This window comes from Xyrauchen texanus, chromosome 7 (genome assembly GCF_025860055.1).
Source record: "Xyrauchen texanus isolate HMW12.3.18 chromosome 7, RBS_HiC_50CHRs, whole genome shotgun sequence".
Classification (NCBI taxonomy): Eukaryota; Metazoa; Chordata; class Actinopteri; order Cypriniformes; family Catostomidae; genus Xyrauchen; species Xyrauchen texanus.
In genome coordinates this window covers 10,052,710-10,076,021 of record NC_068282.1, presented here as the reverse complement: position 1 = coordinate 10,076,021, position 23,312 = coordinate 10,052,710, and the positions used below count along the sequence as shown (strand labels likewise).

At 36.9% G+C, this 23,312-nt stretch overlaps 1 protein-coding gene across 2 annotated transcripts in view; it reads right to left on the bottom strand.

Annotated features, from left to right (window-relative positions):
• Nucleotides 1-23,312, bottom strand: part of ca16b (carbonic anhydrase XVI b) — a 135,797-nt gene that overhangs the window by 41,607 nt on the left and 70,878 nt on the right. For both annotated transcript variants that reach the window (XM_052130884.1, XM_052130885.1), the window contains 4 exons: nt 17,793-17,972; nt 11,564-11,712; nt 5,896-5,991; nt 3,419-3,485 (listed from right to left, as the gene is read on the bottom strand). In XM_052130884.1, the coding sequence (XP_051986844.1) occupies nt 3,419-3,485; nt 5,896-5,991; nt 11,564-11,712; nt 17,793-17,972 (492 nt within the window). The remainder of the gene's footprint in view (nt 1-3,418; nt 3,486-5,895; nt 5,992-11,563; nt 11,713-17,792; nt 17,973-23,312) is intronic.

Below are 23,312 nucleotides of genomic sequence, written 5' to 3'. Positions count from 1 at the left end.
TCACAAACTGAGATTGTTAACATACTCTAAAAATACTCTTTTTTTACAGGGGTTGGATACAATTGTTTTGTCATTTTACTGTGTTTCTTTCCCTATGGTCCACTTATTATGTTATGCTTTTATGCATCAGAACATTCATAATTGTTGTGAAATATGCTGTACAAATGGCTGAAGTTAGTATAGGACATGCAGAGTGATAGATACAATACACAGCCAGAAACAACATTAAGTTTGGTTAACTTTCCCACGTTTTAAGATTTTTGTTACTTCTCCTGGTGTTTATGATTAATTGGATCAATCCTATTTCCTCCTGATTGTTCATGAATTTGGATCTCTGATGACAGATATCCAAAGATTTCAGAGAGAGCTGTTTTTGCACCTTAGAGTAAATAAATGATCTTTTTTTGGAAATGGGTTGGATGCTTTGAATTCCAAGACTTGCTGTATGTTTTCACAGTACAATTAACTCTTTTTTTTCTCAAAACATCAAGGAAATGTAGTTCTCATGATGCCACAAGAGAACCATTTTAAAGAAATGTTCTGGGTTCAATACAAGTAAAGCTCAATTGAAAGCATTTGCTGCACAAAAAGAATTTCTACCCCTCCCTCGTTTATTAATAAAAGCAAAAATGGCAGTTAAAGTAAGGCACTTACAATGGAAGTGAATGGAGCCAGTCCATAAACATTAAAATACTCAATGTTTCAAAAGTATAGCCACAAACATTTTACGTGTTAACATAATTTGAGTGTCACATATTAACCTTATCTATGTAAAGTTATATCTAATAATTAGGGTTGTCGATTTAACGCGTTAATAACATGCGAAAAAATAACGCGTTAAAAAAATTTACGCATTTAATCGCAATGCTTTCCTGAGAAATGCAAGCTTGTAGTACCACCTGTTTACTCCAGAGGACAGTAAGTGAAATTTCAGCTGTATGAGCAACACACAGATTATTACAGTGAACAAAACATTAACAGTCCTTCAGTGGACACACAACACAAACGTGCGTTACATTCTTGCGTTCAAAGGAGCGCAAATGTGAACTAAGGGATCTCAAGATGTGTTTAAAGATTGAGTATAACTATATTTAACTTGACACAGTGACCTAAACATTAAATTTTTATGACACAACACACCCGAGACACGACACAAGCATGTCTGATGCAGGTCATATGGTCTTTACCTCACAAATATTTAATTACCAACGAGGTTAAGGAGATGTCTTTTAAACTGTTACACTGTTTTTACCCAGTCAATCTTTATTTAAGAAATTGATCCCTGAAATAGATCCACTTCTGTAATGCTGTATATTAATCTGCCCCTCACCTTTTTTGGGAATGTGTCCACGCTGTAGTATTTTGGAGAAAATTTTGTTTGTTTGTACGTACCTCTATTTTAACTAGTTTTTCTTTGCTTTATAAAGACATTTTATTTGGTTTTCACAGTTTTGATAACTTAAGTTAATATTTTCTTTTTTTATAGTTTATTTTTCTTGCAAAGTTTTTTATACAGTGTAAATTTATGTCTATAAAGCCCCAAATTGCAATTTTTTGTAAAGACTTGAAATATTATTTAAATACTCTTTGTACCTCCAACAACTCCAACGCATTGAAAACCTAAAATCTAATTTTTTTATATTTAAAGATAACTATGTATAATTATTTCATCATTATATATTGAATTATTGTTATATGAGGGGCTTTCTCAGCAAATATTTGTATATGCGATCGGGACACCATGTAATTAATTCGATTATAAATTGTAATCGATTGACAACCCTACTAATAATACAACTTCGTTGTTATGATAACATAGCGCTGGTAAACACTGTTAACGGGAGTATATTTTATGACACTAAAATCATGTTACAACATGAAATATTGTTTACGTCTTGTGGCTATACCTCAGAAATAGTGTGTATTTTAATATATATGGAATATTAAATGGCATATCACTTTCCGAGTTGAATTTTTGTGTGGTAATCAACACAATGCCACAAATGCTGTCATATGAGCTTAACTTGACTGTGAAGTTGGCCCCCCCTATAATTAAATAATCACCAAAACTATTATATTCATTTGTGCTGATTTGTGCTGCAAAAATGAAAGTTTGTGCTGGTTTGGTGTTTGAGATATTAAGCATTCTTTTTTGGGCTGTGTGACGTCACTCTCCACCCCATCTCTGAACACTATATCTATTTCCATTCCTTAGAAATAACAAATATGATTCGGGGCTGTGATGTCACTTTCCACCTCATGCCGTCCCAATCGCTCCAATCATTCCGATCATTCGTTTGTGACTGATTTGTGCTGTTTTGTGCTGTTGAAAAAAACCTGTAATTGTGATATAGGGCTAATAAAATTTACATGAAAAAAATATTTATTATTATTATTTCAGCTTTGTGTTAGGCAAAGAAAACATATTCATGCATGTCCAGGTTGGTTTGGCTTGAAAAAGTGATTTGCACGGAGAGTTTAATGGGAATTGTCGTGAAAGTCAAACGAATGTCAAATATAAAACTAACTTTACCGCACTCACAAATACAGGGCATATGTGATTTGGATTTGAAGCTTGAAGTTACTGCGAATGATCAAACTGTCAATATTGAATAAAAAAAAAAACAATGACAGCAACTTTAAGAAACCTGCACCAAGCGAGCACAAACGAACGAGTCAGAAAATGAGTTCATTGGATGAAATGAGGTAAATGCTTGACTGTTGTCACAAATCCTGGAGATAATTTTGTTATTTCTATGTAAGGGAATTAGTTCGATTGTTTCTTTCAACAGCACAAACCGGTACAAATCGAGCACAAATGAATGACACCAGTTTGGATAGATTTGGACAACATGGGGTGGAGAATGACATCACCACTCCCAAAAACATTTTTGCTATATCTAAGGAAGGGAAATAGTTACAACGTTTGTTTTAACGGCACAAACCGGCACAAACCGAGCACAAACGACCAGCACCAGTTTTGATCGATTTGAGCGAGTGGGGTGGAGAGTGACGTCACACAGCCCAAAAAAGAATGCTTAATATCTCAAACACCAAACCAGCATAAACGTTCATTTTTGCAGCACAAACACAGCACAAATGAATGGAATAGTTCAGGTGATTATTTAATTATATGGGGTGCCAACTTCATGGTCCACTTAACTTATATTGAATCAGGAACATTCATTTGAGCTCTATCGTTCTTTAGAAAACCATCTTTATAGTTGTACTTAAATGAACAAAGTGGAGCTTCACTTCTCCTCTGTTAACATATAATACCTAGAAACAAAAGTTGATCTGAGGACCATATAATGTAGCAATCAAGTATGTTTTAATGTCCAAATTAAGGAGTCCTATATAGTGGAAAATGGTGCTAAAACCACTAACAAAAGATGTTAAAATGTGGACTTAAAATTACCATGATGGACTACCCGTTTGAGACCTGTGATGATGGGCTCAGCTGCCAAATTGTCTTTCTTCCCCACCTAGAAAAATCACAATACACAGAAATGAGAGATTATGTTGTTTTTTCCTGCCTATTTAAGCACAAAAATATGGGTTGCACTTAAATAGTGCTATTATCATCTTCCCCGCTTATGCAACATTAAAAACTGGAGCGCGCTGACATAAGCGCCTTTTATTCAGGTTGATGGAGAACCTCATTCAGGTCAGAGATGAAGTATACTCACTTGGGCTCCCAGAGAATTCATTTGGTTGAGCGAGGTGGCAATAAAAGTGCCCATGGGAACCTCCAATACAGGAGCTCCACATCGATTAACTATACAAAACCCCTAGGAATGGACATGTCACACTCCATATGACACCATTCCTATAAACACTAATAGCGGTAAGCCATAATGCTGACATGTGGGAGGAAGTGTTTAAGTCTGCCGACGTAGGTTATTCTTTCCTCGACTGACAATGGATAAACATAGGACACACCTGCGTTCCACATTCAGCTTGAAGAATAAGGCCTGTCACATTAGTAAAGTTGTGTTAAAATGTATGAGGCTGCTTGGGAATGTTGAGACAGAAAGGAGAACAAATTGGGTACTGCACCGCAAATATCTTATATTATTTCCACGGAGCATGATATTGACCTGTTAAGCCTGTTTTGCTTTTGTATTCATATGATCCCCTTGAATACTAAGGGTATGCACCACAAATCTTCCCTTTCTGCTTCTTACTTATTAAGAAAACCATGAAATTGCACAGTTTTCACCCCATTAAGACCATTTGTCACAGTTGGAAAGAGAAGTAAAAATAAACATAGACCCATATATGGCTCATATAAACAAACAATAATAAAAAAAGAGTTATACAATGACTAACAGCTAATTTGTTAATGTACATCTGAATGCTTACAAATGCCATTAAACTTTTTTATAAATGCTTTTTATAAATGTATAGAACATCACAAAAACTTTTCTACTCTGTGATGTCAGTTTTTTCAGGTTATAGTAAAAACTTAGTGGCCTTTCACACAGAATGTGTTTTTGCGTCCCTTTACCCTGTTTTCAAATAATTTTCCTATGTACACACGCACTAGACAGAAGTCTTTGGCCACTGCAATGCATTTCGCTGTTTTTTGATGACCATTGCGTTTTTTAAGACTGTCTTAAATAAAAAAAAAACTTTTAAAAATACCTGCGTTCTGTTCCATTCATTGCACTGCGTCTAGTTTTTTTAACGTAAGAACATGTTCGGTCTGAATAGCCCCTTAGAATGGAAAATCATGGGGTAAGGTTTTCTGGAGGGTTTAAAAGTAGAAAGGTGAAGTTCGTTGTTTGAGCACCTACAATAATTATTCTATACAACAAGGGGTAACACTTTATAATAACTTTCATTAATAATAATAATAATAACATTTCATTAACATGTTATAATGCAAATAATTAGAAATTTGAGATAATGTACTTGTTTTTTGTTGTTCTCCCCTTTTCAGAATGCCCTATTCCCAATGCGCTCTAAGTCCTCGTAGTGACATAGTGACTCAATTCGGGTGGCGGAGGATGAATCTCATTTGCCTCCGCGCATCTTATCACGTTGCTTGTTGAGCGCGTAACTGTGGAGACGTAGCGCATGTGGAGGCTTCACGCTATTCTCAGCGGCATCCACGCACAACTCACCACGCTCCCCACCGAGAGCGAGAACCACATTATAGTGACCACAAGGAGGTTATCCCATGTGACTCTACCCTCACTAGCATCCAGGTGAATTTGGTTGCTTAAGAGACCCGGCTGGAGTCAGTCAGCACGCCCTGGATTCGAACATGTGACTCCAGAGGTGGTAGTCAGCGTCAATTCTCACTGAGCTACCCAGGCCCCTATGTTAATGGTCAAGTATTAGAATTTTTCACCATACATACTATTCATGTTCTAATTGGTAACCAAGGTCATTAAAGGCCACACATGTGCTGTAGTATGTATGCATGTTCTATTTACATATTTACAAATAATTTATACATTTTTTGTGCATATTTGTGCAGTGCCTAATCTAAAGGTGAAACTATTCATCCATTATAAAGGTTTACTAATGATTATTTAGTACCTAAATTTAATATTGGGCTACTGAAATATTCAAAATATTTGAGCTACTGTTTTAAAGTTTGTAAAGGGGTGGGTTGTAAAATTGTGTTGTGTGATTGCTATAGACATCAACAACAACATAAAACTAATGTTAATATGTACAATGCTTAAGTCATGTGGTTATACTTTTGTAATAGGTTGTAATTTAGTGTTTATTCAACTGCATTGTCTTTCCCCATAGACTTCTGTTCTTTTTTGAGTGGTGTGTTTACAAACGCTCTCTGTGAAAAGGTACCATCATCTACAGCATAAAGCACTACTTCACAAGCTGGTAAACATAACATTCAAAAATCCACAAGATCTTCACCTGAAAGAAGACAGCCATTGCGGCAATGATCCGTCTCTCCTTTATCGCGGTGCTTAGACTGTCAAAATCATCAGAATTGTAGAAATAAATCTGCATCTATGGGCAAAGAGATGAGAACAGGGTTAAGGAACAGCATTTTTATGTGACAGCATATGAAACAGCTCACACTAATGTTCAGCTTTGAATTTCCTGTTTGGCAAACATAATGCATTGTGGTATTGGAATTGGTACAGTATGCTGTCAAATCCCCACGGATTGATATTCGTCTCATCATATTCACACACAACACACACAATAACTGCATGTCTGTCACATCCGACTTCTCCCATCACTCTAAATTTTGACAACTAATGATTATATGCTCTCTCTGAGGATGGATTTTGGAAGAAAGCAAACCTCAGAACTAAATCACCTCATGTTGTTTATTGTGGTGCAATATACAACATGTCTCTGTTGCCTTAAACATTGTCTCTGAACAAACGCACAAAGTGTCATGTGTCAAATAAATGCAAAATCTGCTATTACAGAAGAAGCAGGGACACTCGCACAAAGAGAGAGAAAGATAGAAAGAGAGAGCAAAAGAAAAGCGGAGAAAAGAAAGTAGGATGAATGACACGTGAAAGCCCGCAGCAGCTGAGAAATCATTGAAAGGGATCGTTGAAATGCAGGGGAAAAGATAAAGCCTCTCTTCGACAGGTGTGTTCCTTTTTAGCTTGATCTCTGGCAGTGTCTCATGTTCTGATATTATTTGCTTGCCAGAGTTGTCCTATCTCAGCAGTTTACATTGTAGACTTTTGTTTAGCACACATTTTTGGTCATTGATTGGTACATGCAAGAAACACAACACAGAACCTCTTCTCTTTCACTCTGTTAGACCATCCTTAAAGACTAATTTTACTTCAATAATGTGACATACTGTAAATAGCTTAATGCTCTAAATAGCCAAAACAGCTATTCATCCAAGAGTCTGCACCTTAGTGACATCAGACATTATTTAGCCCGAGACGGAGCACTTGGTTTGAAATGAATGGGAGAAATTGGAATACCCAATATGGCAGATGTAGAAAAGGAAGTCCCACCTTAGTATTAAAAGAGCCAATCACATTTTAGTTACAGACATCGCCTGTCAGTCAAATCGAGAATGCAAAAAAAATCATATATTTTTTTGTACTCGATCTGAGCTTAAGAAGCAACATTTATAATACGGTTGTCGTCAGATTTTACTGCTGATATTAAATGTGTTCTTAGATCTTAATATTGAACAACCATTTTGGAAATTTCAGACTTTCCCCATTCAAGTAGATAGGAACAGTACTTTCACGCCACTTTTATCCATAGAAAATAGCTGCCCGGGAGCGTTTCAATGACTTGCCATGAAAGAGACATTTGTGACGTTAGCAGAAAAGTCATTTCAAAAGAAGAACAAGTTAAATTCAATGTTGAATCATGATTCGAAAGATAAACGTGGAATAACATGCACCAATCAATTGTTCATAACAAGACCACAAATTTGGTCTTCGATCAAATTTTGTTTTACTTTAACCTTGTGCAACCCCACATACACACTTGTGGAAGTTGTATTTTGGCTCCGCATGTTGTAGTTTGTCTTTTGGAGAAATAGCAACAAGAATACATCTGGTAAGAAACCTAATAATTTTTTACATTTTACATTTATGCATTTGGCAGACACTTTTATCCAAAGCGACTTACAGTGCACTTATTACAGGGACAATCCCCCTGGAGCAACCTGGAGTTAAGTGCCTTGCTCAAGGGCCCAACAGTGGCCTCTTGGTGGTGCTGGGGCTTGAACCCCCAACCTTGAACCCCCAACCTTCTGGTCAGTAACCCTGAGCCTCAACCACTGAGCCATGTATACTATATATGAAACTAGATTTAACTAGATTTAGGAAAACGTGAGTTGTGCATGCATGTCTATAAGTTGACGGCGCAATGTATGTTTTAGGTGTTAAAAAATGCGTTTGCAAGTGCATTCATTTAAATGATCATTCATGGTCGTAGAACAGTCAAGTCACGTAGGAGTCAAGTGCAGAAATGTAATATATATGGTAAGGGGATTTGTTAATATCCTTAACTCTAATGAGCAAAAGTGATAGTAATAGTGATGCATGCCTTAGTATGTACCACGAATAAAAGACGAATAAAAGTTTAATTTACTGAACTAGATTTGAACCAGAGGTCATCTGAGCAAGTTGAGGGATAACTGGATGAATCTCTTCCAGTCTGTGGCTTCAAAGTGTTTGGGTCTTCATCGTTAAATCATGGATACACCTCAATTGTATTTTTTGTGTAGAATGGGATTTAAGTACCAAAGTCGATCCATCTAATGAGAAAGTGCTGCCAGAGAGGTGTCCTAAGATGATCCAGCCCAAGTCCCCTCACCTATGTGCCAAAAAATTCTAATAAACTGAGACTGATGAATACAAATGATGATCCCTTCTTCCTTTCCTCTAGATTGTTGGTCTTTAGACATTATATTGATAGAGAGAAAATATTGCTGATACATTACAAAGCCAAGAAAGCATCTTCTAATGAACAAGTTTGGATAAATGCAATTTTTGGGGGGCATTTTGGCTAAATAATTGTACTTGAAGTTGTTTTTATTCTCCATCCTGATCCAGTACAAAAGTTGAAATGATATAAAAAAAAACAATCTCTGTAATAGAGATTGGTACGCCTCTGGCAAGGAAACAAACACATCTGAAGACCCCAGGCCAACCAGGCAAAGCCTACACAGAAAACCTACTCTGCAAATATAATTAAGACTAGACAATGTCTTAAGGAGTGGAGAATAAATTAAACCTCTAATAAAGAGAGTAAAGAACAAAGTCAAAGCCTTGTTAATGAAAACAAATCAGTCTCCTTCAGGTCTCTTTTAAATCACAGACTTTAATGGTGTCCAATTGTTGTGTCTTCACTGCAGGACATAAATAACAAATGTATCACTAAACATCATTAGCCAATTAGCATCCTCTAAGAGCCAATGCAGGGTTTACAGTGACCATGATTAAAGAACAGCACAGACATGTTTATTTTATGAATCAAAATAGGACAGAATCCATGTGTACAATGACCTACAAACAGCATATGTGACAACATATTCAAGTGTATAATGTGCTAATGCATAACAATGCAGTGGTGCATTGAGACTGGGTTATCTGGCCATGCACAATTTTCTCAGGAATCTTGAAATGAAAACTGATTCCTGATGTACTCTTTCTTTCTTTTGTACCTGATTTTATCTAGCATAGTTCTTAAACTTGAATGACAAAGATTTGCAATTAAGAGCTAATGCTACTCATTATTTGGAAGGCAATAAGCCACTTTTAAACTGTAATGAGGTTGAAAACAGAATAGATGTTGAACCATTCAAGGGATGTGAATGGAACTACACAGGCAGAGAATTTTACTGATCAAAATTAGAGTTTTGTGTAATCTATTTGCTAGTGTACTCCTAAGAATTTACAAATCTTATTCAGACAATTTTACAGTGTTTCTCTTCCAGGAAAACAGACCAATAATATATGGTGGCTCATGTTGCACTACACAGATTCTCTAGAATGACAATGCAAACCCTGAAACCAACCAGCAAATAGCAAATCATGGTTCATGGCTGTGACATGAATAAAGCCATTAGAATATTTTAACAAAAATATATGTCTTACACAAACTTCATATTTCACTATGTAAATATGTCAAATCAGGAAAGAAAAATGAACTCACCAAGCATTTTTATAGTCTTAGAAGATCAAGGGGATACATTTTATCATTGTTCACCATGGAGCCGTTCAGACCGATTGCGTTGTGGTGCTTAAAAAGCCAAATGCTGTGCCACGAATGAAACAGAACGCAGGTGTCTCAAGAAGTTTGAGTCCTTTTACGCCCATGTTTACATATTAAAACTATTAAAAAACTGCACAGACGAGCACAAATATGCTTTCTGCATGAACATTTACCCTGAACAGTGAAATTCCGTGGATTAAATACAGTACAATGGGAATCTGCACGATCAGGAATTTCCAGTGGCAAAGAATTTTCAGTGGCGAAGAATTTCCCTACATGAATTTTGTGTGGGGTTCAAACTTGGTGAACTTTTTTTGCGATCAACTGTTTTTGGTTGAAAACGTTATATGCTATTATACAAAATGAACATAGAACAATTACATTATAATGTTTTACATTTTAAAGTTTTAAAAGAACATTTTGAGGACACATAAAAAAATTAAATAAAAAAACACTGCAGTGCTCGAAAGTGCACAAGCTAATATTAACAGTAACCATGTTAACATAGATACACATACACACAGCAGTCATAAAAATAATAATAATAATAAAAAAAAAACAGAGGAAAACCGAAACCTTGCCTAGTAATGCATAAATCCAAGTGATCATGATTAATATATCTAGAAATTGTTTTTGATGCTGCACTCATGTCTCCATTGGCAGCTGTTAAGCCAGCAAGTCAAATTACTTTCTGTTTCTTAGAGAGGTTGATGTGGAATCATCGTTTAACAGAAGCACTTTAGGGTGAACAGGTATATTGTGCTCAATAATTTCTGATAACACACCTTAGTCCAGAATTCATTAAACTTGGTGAACTTTGACACATGAGTTTGCAATGTTGACCGATCAGAAGTTGCTTGGTTTGGCAGTGACCTCTCTTTTGGCAGTGTTTCGTAAATAGCTACACTGAATATTCACAATGGACAAGGAAATGTAAGGGCGGCGTATTTCTAGCGGGAAGACTAGCAGCTGTACATCATCGCACCATTAGCTGGGTAATTCCCAGCCAATCGCATGTAAGCAGTTGCTTTATAAGTCTGCTCACAATCTATCACAACGCTGTTTCAGTGTGCTAACACGGCAACCTCCACCACCCCACTACCACAAGTTGAGTCCCGTCCTGCACGGGGGTAGGCTCCTCGCCCCTGCCTCCTATCTCCAGCAGGATATGACGGTTCCGAGTACAACATCTTCGGAACGCCAGACGGGGCATACGCCAAAGAGAGACATTACTTTTCTGTTTTATATTAATCAAATAAATGTAATATTAGATTTTACCCAAGTCTGCAAGTCTTCCTGCTAGAAATCATTTTATAAAGTATAAAGTGTATAAAGTGCAGCATAAAAAAAAACATTTTTTTATGCTCACTTTACATTCTCCCACACCATCATTTCGAAATTTTGCTATGCAAAGACATTAAGACATTATTTTAGCTAGGTGACAAAATGGACAGCAAGTAGCATTGGCAAATGGTTCCTGTTTTCTCTAATTAAATTCAAATTCAATTATTCTATTGTTAAACAATCCTTGTTTGATTGAAATAATATTAAAACATGAGAGGCAATCCAGCCAACAAGATGTGCTGGTGGAGGACAACACAGGGATCAACAAATAATTGTAAAAGATTCAACCTTGAGGCAAAAAGGAAGCCAAATATCATTCCTCTTGGGTGAAATGCAGCGACTGCCCTGTGAGTCAATAACATTCATTGATCCAAGCATCATTGAGAGGTTCTTCATTAAGTGCAGATTAGTGCACCGCAGTCAACCTTTTCAAGTCAAGGTGGAATCCTTGAATTCTATTGAAGATACTCCGCAATCCATCAAAATTAAGATTTTTGAATGTGAAAATGAGTGCCTTTCTCACCTCTACTGGAAACTTCTTGCCATTGATACTGTGTTCAGAACCAGCCGAGCCATTGGTGCTGCCCCAGTGAAACTCCACCTTCTCTGCTTTGAAGCGTCCAGGTAGACCAGCCCCTCTCACAAAGTAATCATTCCTTAGACCAATAGAAACTGTAATGAGAAAAGAATCAAGAATGAGGGAAATAGTGAACAGGGCCAGAAGAGTAAAGAAAACTTCGGAAATATAAGTCATGAAAGGTAATTCACTTGCTTTGAATTTTTATTTAAAAAAATAAAGCAAGATTTTTTCTTTAAGGGAAAGTTCTGCTTTAGATACTACAATTCTGATGCAATTGAAAATTTGTGATGCAGCAATTTTCGTACTACTGTCTCCTTAAGATGAATCGCTTATGATGGATTATTCCTTGTTTGTAAGTCAGTTTGGATAAAAGCATCTGCCATATGAATAATTATAAATGTAAATGTAACATAAATGCTGTACACGAGAGTATCTTAGCTCTGTAGATCCATACAATGCAAGGGCATGGTGGCCAGAACCAAAAAGCACATTAAGGCTGTACAAAAATAATTCGATCCAATTGTTAAATCCATATCTTCAGAAGCGATATAATAGATGTGAATGAGAAAAGTCCCTTTTTGCTATAAATATCCTCTTTCACTTCCACATTCTTCTTCTTTTGTTTTTGGTGATTCACATTCTTTGTGCATATCGCCACCAACTCGGCAGGAAGGAGAATTTATGGTAAAAAATGACTTAAATATTGATCTGTTTCTCACCCACACCTATTCTATCACTTCTGAAGTTATAGATTTAACCACTGGAGTCGTATGGATTATTTTTGCTGCATTTATGTGCTTTTTGAACCTTCAACATTCTGGCCACTATTAACTTGCATTATATGAACCTACAGAGTTGAGATATTCTTTTAAAAATCTTGTTTTTGTTCAGCAGAAGAAAAGAAGTCATACACATCTGGGATGGGATGAGGGTGAGTAAATGAGAGAATTTTTGGGCGAACTGTCCATTAAATTTGAAGGCTGCTAATAAACATTTAAAATGACATATCACTGTTTTGACAGTATAACCATTAAACATTATGTATTTGCATGATGATAGAAATGGGTGTTAAAACTGTATAGTTCAACAACACATAATGCAGACATATTTTAATAATCTGTTCTGTTTGGAGGAAGCTGACTGTAAAACAATACTCTAGGGGAATAGTAGCTTTATATGATGACAACGGACCTATAAAACAAATACTGACATGGACTTTTTTTTCAAAGCTGCAGCAAAACTGACACATCAAAACAAGATCCACAAGCTCTGCTGGCACAGGCTGTCACAGTATACTGCATTAATGGTCAACCTCTTACCTCTTTAATGCCTGCATTGGTAAACAAATAAAATTTTCTCCAAAAGTCTCTCTTTTTTCAAACTTTCCTCACCCACATTTTTTCCTGAAGTTCAGCTAAAATAGGAAAACTATTTGCAAGAATAAAATATGTCACTTAGTTTAGCTGAACCATACAGTTTGTCATTTAGAGTTCTCCAAGGCCAATTAATTGGTCAAATTCAATGATGTTGTAGATTTTGGACATTTTCACCCTTTCAACTGAAAGAGAAGACAATTTGAAGACGAGTCAATGAAGGGTGGGCATTGTTATGACTGAATCCTTAACAGTAAATAAATCCATTATTAAACTCAAAAGGCATTAAGAGGCCATTCAGACCAAATGCGCTCTTTCAGCAAAAGAGCTAGACACAGCGAAACAAATAGAAAAGAATGTAGAGTGCTGTGAAAAAGTATTTGCCCCCACCCTGATTTCTTATGTTTTTGTATATATCTCATACAAAACTGTTTACAAAATTATAACAAAATCTATCATGAAACAAAGGCAATCTGAGTAACACAAAATGATAGTGTTATTTATTGAAGCAACATTTTTTATCCAATACAAACTTTTAATTATTCTCCCCCTAAATCCCCAAATCGATGAAACTGATGAATGGGGTTCAGTTGGACTAGACACCCCCAGGCCTGATTACAGTCACCCATGTCCAATCAAATCAAGACCTAAATAGAACTTTTTCAGCAGCATGAAATTGGCTAAAAGGTCTCAACCAGTTGCACATTATGTCAAGGTTGAAAGAAATTCCAGAAATGATGAGGAAAAAAGTGATTGAAATACATCAGTCTGGAAAGGGTTACAAAGCTATTTCAAAGGCTCTGGGACTCCAAATAGCCAAAATAAGAGCCATTATCTCGAAATGGAGAAAACTTGGCCTCTCTCGCGTCAATAAAGGTCACTGTTCATGACTCTACTATCAGAAAGGAACTAGCCAAAAATGCCATCCATGGAAGAGTGACGAGGTGAAAACCACTGCTAACCCAGAAGAACATTAAGGCTCGCCTGAATTTTGCCAAAACACCTTGATGCTCCTCAAAAGTTTTGGGAGAATGTTCTGTGGACTGATGAGTCGAAAGTGAAACTGTTTGGAAGACATGGGTCCCATTCAATCTGGCGTAAATTAAATACAGAATCCCACAAAAAGAACATCATACCTATGGTCAAGCATGGTGGTGGTAGTGTTATGGTGCGAGGATGCTTTGCTGCTTCAGGGCCACGACGGCTTGCAATAATTGAGGGAAACTAACAGAAAATCCTAAAGGAGAATGTCCGGTCATCAGACGTGAGATGAAGCCCAAACGCAACTGGATTATACAGCAAGACAATGATCCAAAGCATAGGAGTAAGTCTACCTCTGAATGGCTCAAAAAAGAAGCAAAATAATTTTTTTGGAGTGGCCTAATCAAAGTCTTGACTTGAATCTGATTGAGATTCTGGTAGGACCTTAAACAAGCAGTGCATGCTCAAAATCCCTCCAATGTGGCTGAACTAAAGCAGTTCTGTAAAGAAGAGTGGGCCAAAATTCCACCAAAGAGATGTGAAAGACTGATCTCAAGTTATCGGAAGCGTTAGCACAATCAGCTATTAAGTTTAAGGGGGTAGTACGTTTTTCACATGGTGATATAAGTGTTGGATATCTTTTTTGCTTTTATATATATATATATCACAGCACTGTAGGTGTCTGATGATAAGTTCTTTTAAACTTGATGATTTGATGACATCTGAATGACTGCACAGAATGACACAATTAATGTTCCTATTTTTCACCGTGTTTCACAAGTAGATCATAACAATATTAACTTCAAAGTGCATCTATTTATGGAACTTAATTTCTCCTAACATTTTAAATTGATAACTTTCATTAGTTTTCATTTAGTGTGCCACTTAAATATGTTATTATAACATTATATTGTATTAAACTGGACAAAATGTTCATCGCTCTGCCACATGCTCAGTGTTGAGTGCATTGCTCTCATTAGAATGAGAAGGGCCAAGGCATGTTCTTGTCCATTGCTGAGTGTAATCAAAGAAACTAGGATGGATTGCAAGGAACCACTCAAGCAAGCCTCACATCACAAAAGCTCAGTGCTTATTTCCAAAGTAAACATAAGTGATGGTATGAGAATAAAGATAATTATTCCAGAGGATGGGAGGAACATTTGTGGAGAGATGGATCTTTTGATGAATACACACATACAGTATTTCACTGTATGCATACAATAAGCTAAAGACTCATGGTACTCAGGAGAGGCAATTGAAGCCAGGGTCTTAAAGGATCTAATTCTGTGCTCTGCAAACAGTGGAAAAAGCCACTATGGATATTATGCCACAGTGTGTTGATGTTCCTGGCAAGCACTCCCAAAACCAACTCAAAAGTGAATGTACAGTAGTGCACTAAAGAGTGTGATGAAAATGGTGCACAATTGTTGCAATTACATCCACATTTACACTACGTTTACATTTAGTCATTTAGATGATTTATGGACCTTAGGGCCTAAGGACCTAGCCCTTACCCGAACCCCTTTTATCCAGTGACATAAAAATGACTTTCCCACAAGAAGGAACAATTTGAGATAATACAAAGCAGTGTTATTATCGTTAACATTAATTGGAAAAACTGAAACTAAACTAATATACATTTTCATGACTCCAAAACTAAGCAAAATTAAAATCCAATGTCCAGAAATAAATAATACTTTAAATTATGAATGTGAAATTTAAAACCTGCCTTCATTAAACATGAAAATTGCACAAGATGATATTGAGCCCATTTACATGCACGCCAATAATCACAATATTATTTTCTTGTGATGTCAAACCGTGAAGAGGCATGTGCTCAAAACGTGTGCACATTGGATAAGTAAGAACACCGGGTACGGTGTTTACATGGCATGCAAAATCGGCATAATGGGCAAAGATTCATTCACCCATTCACAAACACATTCACACCTCAATGATAGCAGAGCTGCCTTGCAAGGCGCTAGCCTGCCATTGGGAGCAACTTGGGGTTCAGTGTCTTGGACACAGACACTTCGGCATGTGGACTCGAGTGGGCCAGGAATCGAACCACCAACCCTGCGATTAGTGGCCAACTGCTCTACCACCTGAGCAGGTGGCAGAGCAGGTTGTAAATAAAATCTAACACTATTTGCACTTAGTGCAAAGAAGAAGATGCTTTTTGTTGCTATTTACACTAAGCAAAAAAATCTCTGCCTTCGATTTTTATTTTATACTTATAAGCTGCACATTCACACAGTGTAATAAGAACCTATAACGGATGCATTTTGCACCTTACTAGCTATTGGTATCTTTTGTTTTTAACTAATAAGTTCATTGATAGGAAAAAAGAAATGTAAAGAGGCTATTAGGTAAGGGTAAGAAATCAGCAAACAAAAGCCAATTAATTCTCAACTCTCAAATTCGCAACGATTTCGCCGAGATGCAGGGGCATGATGTCACACAAACATGTCAACACTCAGGGAGGTATACAAAGTAAGTGATAAACATTCACTTTATTAAGTAATATCAATAAAAATTATATTAAAGCTTGTTTAACAAACTCCTGCAGAAACAGGTGTATAAAACACTATAATCTCTTTTGATAATCGTATACCTGAAGCACAAATGCTAGCACTGCAGCATTGTTTATCAGTTGGGTTGCTAAGTGACTTCTCTAATGAGAGTCAAACAGCTGCTAAGCTAATGGGAGCATTGCCATTCCGAATCTCTGGGAATGCATTTATGATCAGAGATATCAACTAGGAATATCCCACATCCAACTTGCATGGAACGCAGTATAAACGTGCACCCTGACAAAACGAAATTTATCGCAAGCAACATTTAAATCGCAAATATAATTTGATAGATTTTTCCAAGTATTATAGACCTCCTTTGTAGATTCATATGAAAAAATATGATTTTTTGAATGTCTGTTCGGGAGACGTTCATTTCACAAAACAATCATTCCGCAGTTAAAATTAGGCTTGCTTGAGAATTAATTGTCATGCGTGGATGTGTTTTTAAAATGTCAATTGGTATTATTAGTTAGCTGCAACATAATGTATGATGCCCAAAGGCATTGGGTGTCTTATTCATTGTGAAACTGTGTTTTCTTAATGGCATGAAACACACTGAAGGCCTAAACTTTTAATGCACGGCCCGCCACTGCTTTTAAGCATACACCTTTATACAAAAAAGTTTTAAAGATCACGAGAAACTTTTAATATGTAGAGTAAATCTAAAAGTACTACCATAACAGTATCACTACAGTTTTATAAGGGCAACCTTTATCATTTATATGGCAAATGTAAATACAAAACTAACACAAACAACAATTTGGAGAATGGAAAATAAATTTTTCTATAACAACATTTACAGAAGTCAGAAAGTTGGTAATCTCACTCTTATCATTTTCATTTAATTCTTGGAATAAGCTATAATTAATGTCTGATTTTTGCTAGGGATTTGACTTTGGCTGTTCAGGGAGGAGAACCTTTAAAGCAGCACTGGTCTGTCATGATGGAAAGCTTGTTTCGTACAATGCAATTATTCTGATATAGTTAAATATTTAGGTGGCCTTAAGCAAAGAGTACAATGATTGTCAGAGTGTTTCCGCGACAATTGCAATGATCTGGAGAGCAGACAAGTATTGTTAAAGGGATAGTTCACCCAGAGATCATTTACTCACCCTCATGTTGTTCCAAAAATGTATGAATTTGTTTCGCCCATGGAACACACACACACAAACACACACACGCACTATATATATATATATATATGGCAGAGTAAGAATACGTTTTGAGTAAGTCTAGACAAACCTGTTTTCCCTGTGTTCTTCATGGTGGTTCTGTTTGATGACTTGGTTTCGAAGCCATCTAGTGTGAGTTCTTGACACTCCTGAGAGAACTGGGAATCTTGATCAAGGATGTCCACTGGAGACTGATTTATTTCACCACACTCCGGATAGGCAGAGGCCCATCTACGAGGTCCATAGGTCCCTGTGAAAGGATATGACCGAATGAGGGAACTTCACATTTACATAATAGCAGACACTTTAATAATCAATATGGTACTAGTAATGCCAAAACCATGGGTTCGATTCCCAGGGAACTCACAAACTGATTAAATGTATACATTGAATTAATTGTAAGTCGTTTTGGATAAAACATCTGCCAAATGCGTGAATTTGGTATACATTTGATCGGCATGTGTGTTTTCTCTGAATTAAATCAATTCCTAGCACCTTGCTCTACCAGTTGAGCTACAGGTCAAACTGTTATTAAGGCTACTTCCACACTAATATGTTTTAGTTTGGAGGTGCATCTTTTTCTCTATGTTTTGTCCTTCGGTCCACACCGAGACAGCTTTTTGGTGTTAAAGATAGAGTTTGCAAAAGACAAAAACTAAACTGAAACTGCAAATGTGCACTACAATACATCACAATACAATTTGAATCTTTAGATGATCTTAACAGTCTCAAACAAAGATGTTGAATATATTTGCAACATTTCATGCCATAACTTACAAAAAAGTACCCTCATGGTATCAAAAAAAAAAATCCTCCATTTACAATCATGCAATTTTTTTTGGTTGGTATAAACCACACAAACATTGTTCTCCAGTATGATGGTAGTTACAATTTATTTCTAAATGTAGCAGCAATGGCACATTTCTAAAAATGTATATTTCATTAGCCACACATGCTGCACTTCAGTATGCTGTTTTATTGTATTTTTTTTCTCGCTTTATTTTAACTTTAAAATGTATATGTTAAAAATCAAACTTGCTGTGTTATAATATACACTCACCTAAAGGATTATTAGGAACACCATACTAATACTGTGTTTGACCCCCTTTTGCCTTCAGAACTGCCTTAATTCTACGTGGCATTGATTCAACAAGGTGCTGAAAGCATTCTTTAGAAATGTTGGCCCATATTGATAGGATAGCATCTTGCAGTTGATGGAGATTTGTGGGATGCACATCCAGGGCATGAAGCTCCCGTTCTACCACATCTGGTGACTGTGGGGGCCATTTTAGTACAGTGAACTCATTGTCATGTTCAAGAAACCAATTTGAAATGATTCGAGCTTTGTGACATGGTGCATTATCCTGCTGGAAGTAGCCATCAGAGGATGGGTACATGGTGGCCATAAAGGGATGGACATGGTCAGAAACAATGCTCAGGTAGGCCATGGCATTTAAACGATGCCCAATTGGCACTAAGGGGCCTAAAGTGTGCCAAGAAAACATCCCCCACACCATTACACCACCACCACCAGCCTGCACAGTGGTAACAAGGCATGATGGATCCATGTGCTCATTCTGTTTACGCCAAATTCTGACTCTACCATCTGAATGTCTCAACAGAAATTGAGACTCATCAGACCTGGCAAAATTTTTCCAGTCTTCAACTGTCCACTTTTGGTGAGCTCTTGCAAATTGTAGCCTCTTTTTCCTATTTGTAGTGGAGATGAGTGGTACCCGGTGGGGTCTTCTGCTGTTGTAGCCCATCCGCCTCAAGGTTGTGCGTGTTGTGGCATCACAAATGCTTTGCTGCATACCTCGGTTGTAACAAGTGGTTATTTCAGGCAAAGTTGCTCTTCTATCAGCTTGAATCAGTCGGCCCATTCTCCTCTGACCTCTAGCATCAACAAAGCATTTTCGCCCACAGGACTGCCGCATACTTGATATTTTTCCCTTTTCACACCATTCTTTGTAAACCCTAGAAATGGTTGTGCATGAAAACCCCAGTAACTGAGCAGATTGTGAAATACTCAGACCGGCCCGTCTGGCACCAACAACCATGCCACGCTCAAAATGGCTTAAATCACCTTTCTTTCCCATTCTGACATTCAGTTTGGAGTTCAGGAGATTGTCTTGACCAGGACCACACCCCTAAATGCATTGAAGCAACTGCCATGTGATTGGTTGATTAGTCAGTTTCTCATTAATTGCATTAATGAGAAATTGAACAGGTGTTCCTAATAATCCTTTAGGTGAGTGTATGTACTGATGCTGAAAATATATAAAAAGTTTCCTTTTTATTAAAAAATACAAAATTAAAATGATTTCTGCACCATTAAAACTAAAACGAAACTGAAAACACAAATTTAAAAGTAAACAAAAATAAAAAAGACATTTTCTAAACTACTTTCCCTACCAGAGGCTAGTTCTACATTAATCAGGATATATTTGAAAACAGCGTTTTCGTTTCAAAACGCTCTTTGTCCACACTAAAGTTTTCAAGCGTTTTCCAAAAGTTGCTCGTCCACACTGAACTGTATAAAATGCTTAAATCGTGTCACAGCGCATGCAATTCAAAAACAAAGTAGAATGATAAAATGCATAATTTCAAAAAGCAGAGCTCAATTCCACTGTTGATTAAACATCAACTCGTCTCTGTCTACCAGTCAAGGAAAAGTCCACCTTTCCAATGTAAATTTGAAGTAGCAAAACAAACTTTTTCCACATCTGAACCCCTCACTTGCTGATGTAGTTGCACTATCATTTGATGCTCATCAGCCATCTGTGTTGGCCTAAGACAGAGAAATATGAGCACACATGTTCGGCAAATATGAAGTGCTAAACTGATTAATGGTTTCATTAACCGTGGAGGCAGTCATATCACACTCCATGTCAAAGTGGTGTATGTAAATTGCCTTCTAATGGTTAGTGGCTTAAACACCAAATTAAGTCTCCCACACAGTATGAATAATGTGAAATATAGAGGGCTACAGTAAACAACTAAAATCCCTTTCAAAAACTGAGAGTTCTGGCAAACCCCTGTGGCAAACTTGCTGCAAATTTGCCAATCATTATTTTCACATGCAAATGAGCCTTGCGGCAAACAGTTCATTGTTGCCAAAGGTTTGCTTCAAGTTTACCACTACCAGAAGATCTGCAAACTTCTGGCAATAATTTGAGGCAAATCATAAGCTGTGGCATATTTGTGCCAATTTTGCCAGATCTCTAAGGGATAAGATTCCAGTGACAGAAACATACACATCTCTTTTTCATCTGACAGATTAATGTCAGATCACTTTCCATTGGGAGAGAATAAGTCATGGTTTTCCACTTTAAAGGAAAGGTTACTCCTCTCTTACCCAGTTAATGAGAGGACAAGTAGGTCATTCCAAAGTTCTTGGCCCACTGTTGCAGTATGGAAATCTCTTTGGGAGCTCCGCTAATTGACACCAATTTTTCCAGTGATGGAAACGCAACTGGTTGCTCAGCTCTCAATTTTGCACTGAGACAATACTGCTGTCTAAGACAAGAATGATGAATTGCAGTATAACAGGACACTACAATCCAAAGCTACACTGTTTTTTCCAAGTCAGCAAACACATCACGGGCCACTTAAACACATCATGAAGCCAGGAGGGTTATTGTAGCTTTCATCATTCCTCCTCAGGGTTCTTCATCTATGCTTTTAGGCTGGCAGTTCAGATCACAGTCAGTCATTTTTTTCCCTGCCATTTCACAAGGCCTCAGCGCTAATGAAACTTATATGTATGCTGAGTTACCTCTTTCAACCTCCCAATTGACTTCTCCTTGGACCAGGCTATATTCTGATCTGTTAAGTGTTGACATGGTGTGCCCGAACTTGCTGTCGGCTTCTATCCCAGTAGGGGTTGGATATCCACACAAAGGCACTACACCTTAAACACTCAATCTCTCCTCCAAAATGTAACTTTTCCCATAGCAATGCAAGTCGTCTTCAAATCTTCTCTGAAATAGATTTAAAACACCTGTGCAAAGCTGAGTCAAATTCCCTACACTCTCTGATTTCCTAATAAATTAATCCTTCAGGTTCCTAGTTAATTTGTGAAAGGACCAAGACACTGTTCTCATCTTAAGCATCCATGCTATGGTATTTCCTGCACGCTGTCTCTGTCCATCCGACTGACACTCCACAAATCTTAATTGAACTGTTTAATCTCTTCCCGTCACAGACTAAACAATCAGTTCTGCCCATGTCTCTGAATGTGACAGTGACACTACATTCACCCTGCCAGGGTAATGGATCTTTTCAGTCGACTCTATAAAAGCGTGATTGGTGGAATGCTCTCTCTGGGTCTGATTCACTAATAATTGCGTAGATGTTGCATACTTTTGTGCAACAAATGTTCTCACACAATATTTCCAATGGATTCACAACAGGCGCATACATGCATACATTCTGACAAATCTGTTGCAAATGTCGATGAATTTATATTATTCTAAATTAGGCAGTATGTAGTTAGTTATTTGCATAATACACCTTTTCACCACACGGACAAACACTCTCGATGTGAGCGATTTCTGCGCAACCTTTCAGTGGACAAATCCTTAAGACGTGGTCAAATTTACCTTTGCACAACGAAATACCGTAGGCAACGAAGGCGTGGGTGGATGATGTGAAACCCACAAAAAAGTTCCAGATCAAGCAGAATCTTTAAGATAAGCTCCCGTCTGAGAATATACGCAGAATAGCTAAGCGTAAAATTCTTGAAACTGCTTAGAAACACAATATAAAATCTTTTAAATATTCCTAGACTACATGTGATAGGCTGCATTTTTAAGTAGAACGTACCCCAGATCAAGCTATAATGTACATCATTTCTGTTCGAAATAAGGAAGACTTTTTGTAGGATCACTTATGCCACGTCTACAATCATTTTGAAAACATCTTTTCATTTTGAAAATGCAATGAGTTTCCTACGTTTACACCTCTCATCCACACTAGAATGGCGATTTCATCCATCAAAAATAGAGATTTTCAAAAATACTCTTTATAACTCTCTCTGAAAAACAATGACGTTAATAAAAATGGTGATTTTAAGCATAAATGGATTAGTGTGGATGTGGCCTTAGTCATTCAATTACTAATGATAATACTGTACACTGAAAAAAGAGAAAGCAGCTCTATTAAAAATACTAAACCAGTGCACTTGAAATGTACTTAATACATTTATGTTTGAGATGTGAACATAATTATACTATATAAAGTCAAAGTGATATTCAACACAGTCACCAAAAAGTGAAATGATCACATTGATATGAAATGTTCAAATGGATTCAGACCTCTAATGGATAGTGTTCACTTAATGTGATTTTTAATGCTTGCTCTATTAACTTATTTAAAATGAGGAATGCAATTCTTTAGCATTTGGTCTCAAATGAACTTTTATTGTGTACAATCCATGTTCACTATATCCAATCATGAATAATATTTGTTGCATCAATGCATTGCTGAAACCGGGAAGGGCATTTCCAGTTCCCAGCATGCTTTTCATGGGACTGGATCGAGAGAGTGTATTTTAAATGTAAGTGTTATGTTAATGTATTTATATGCA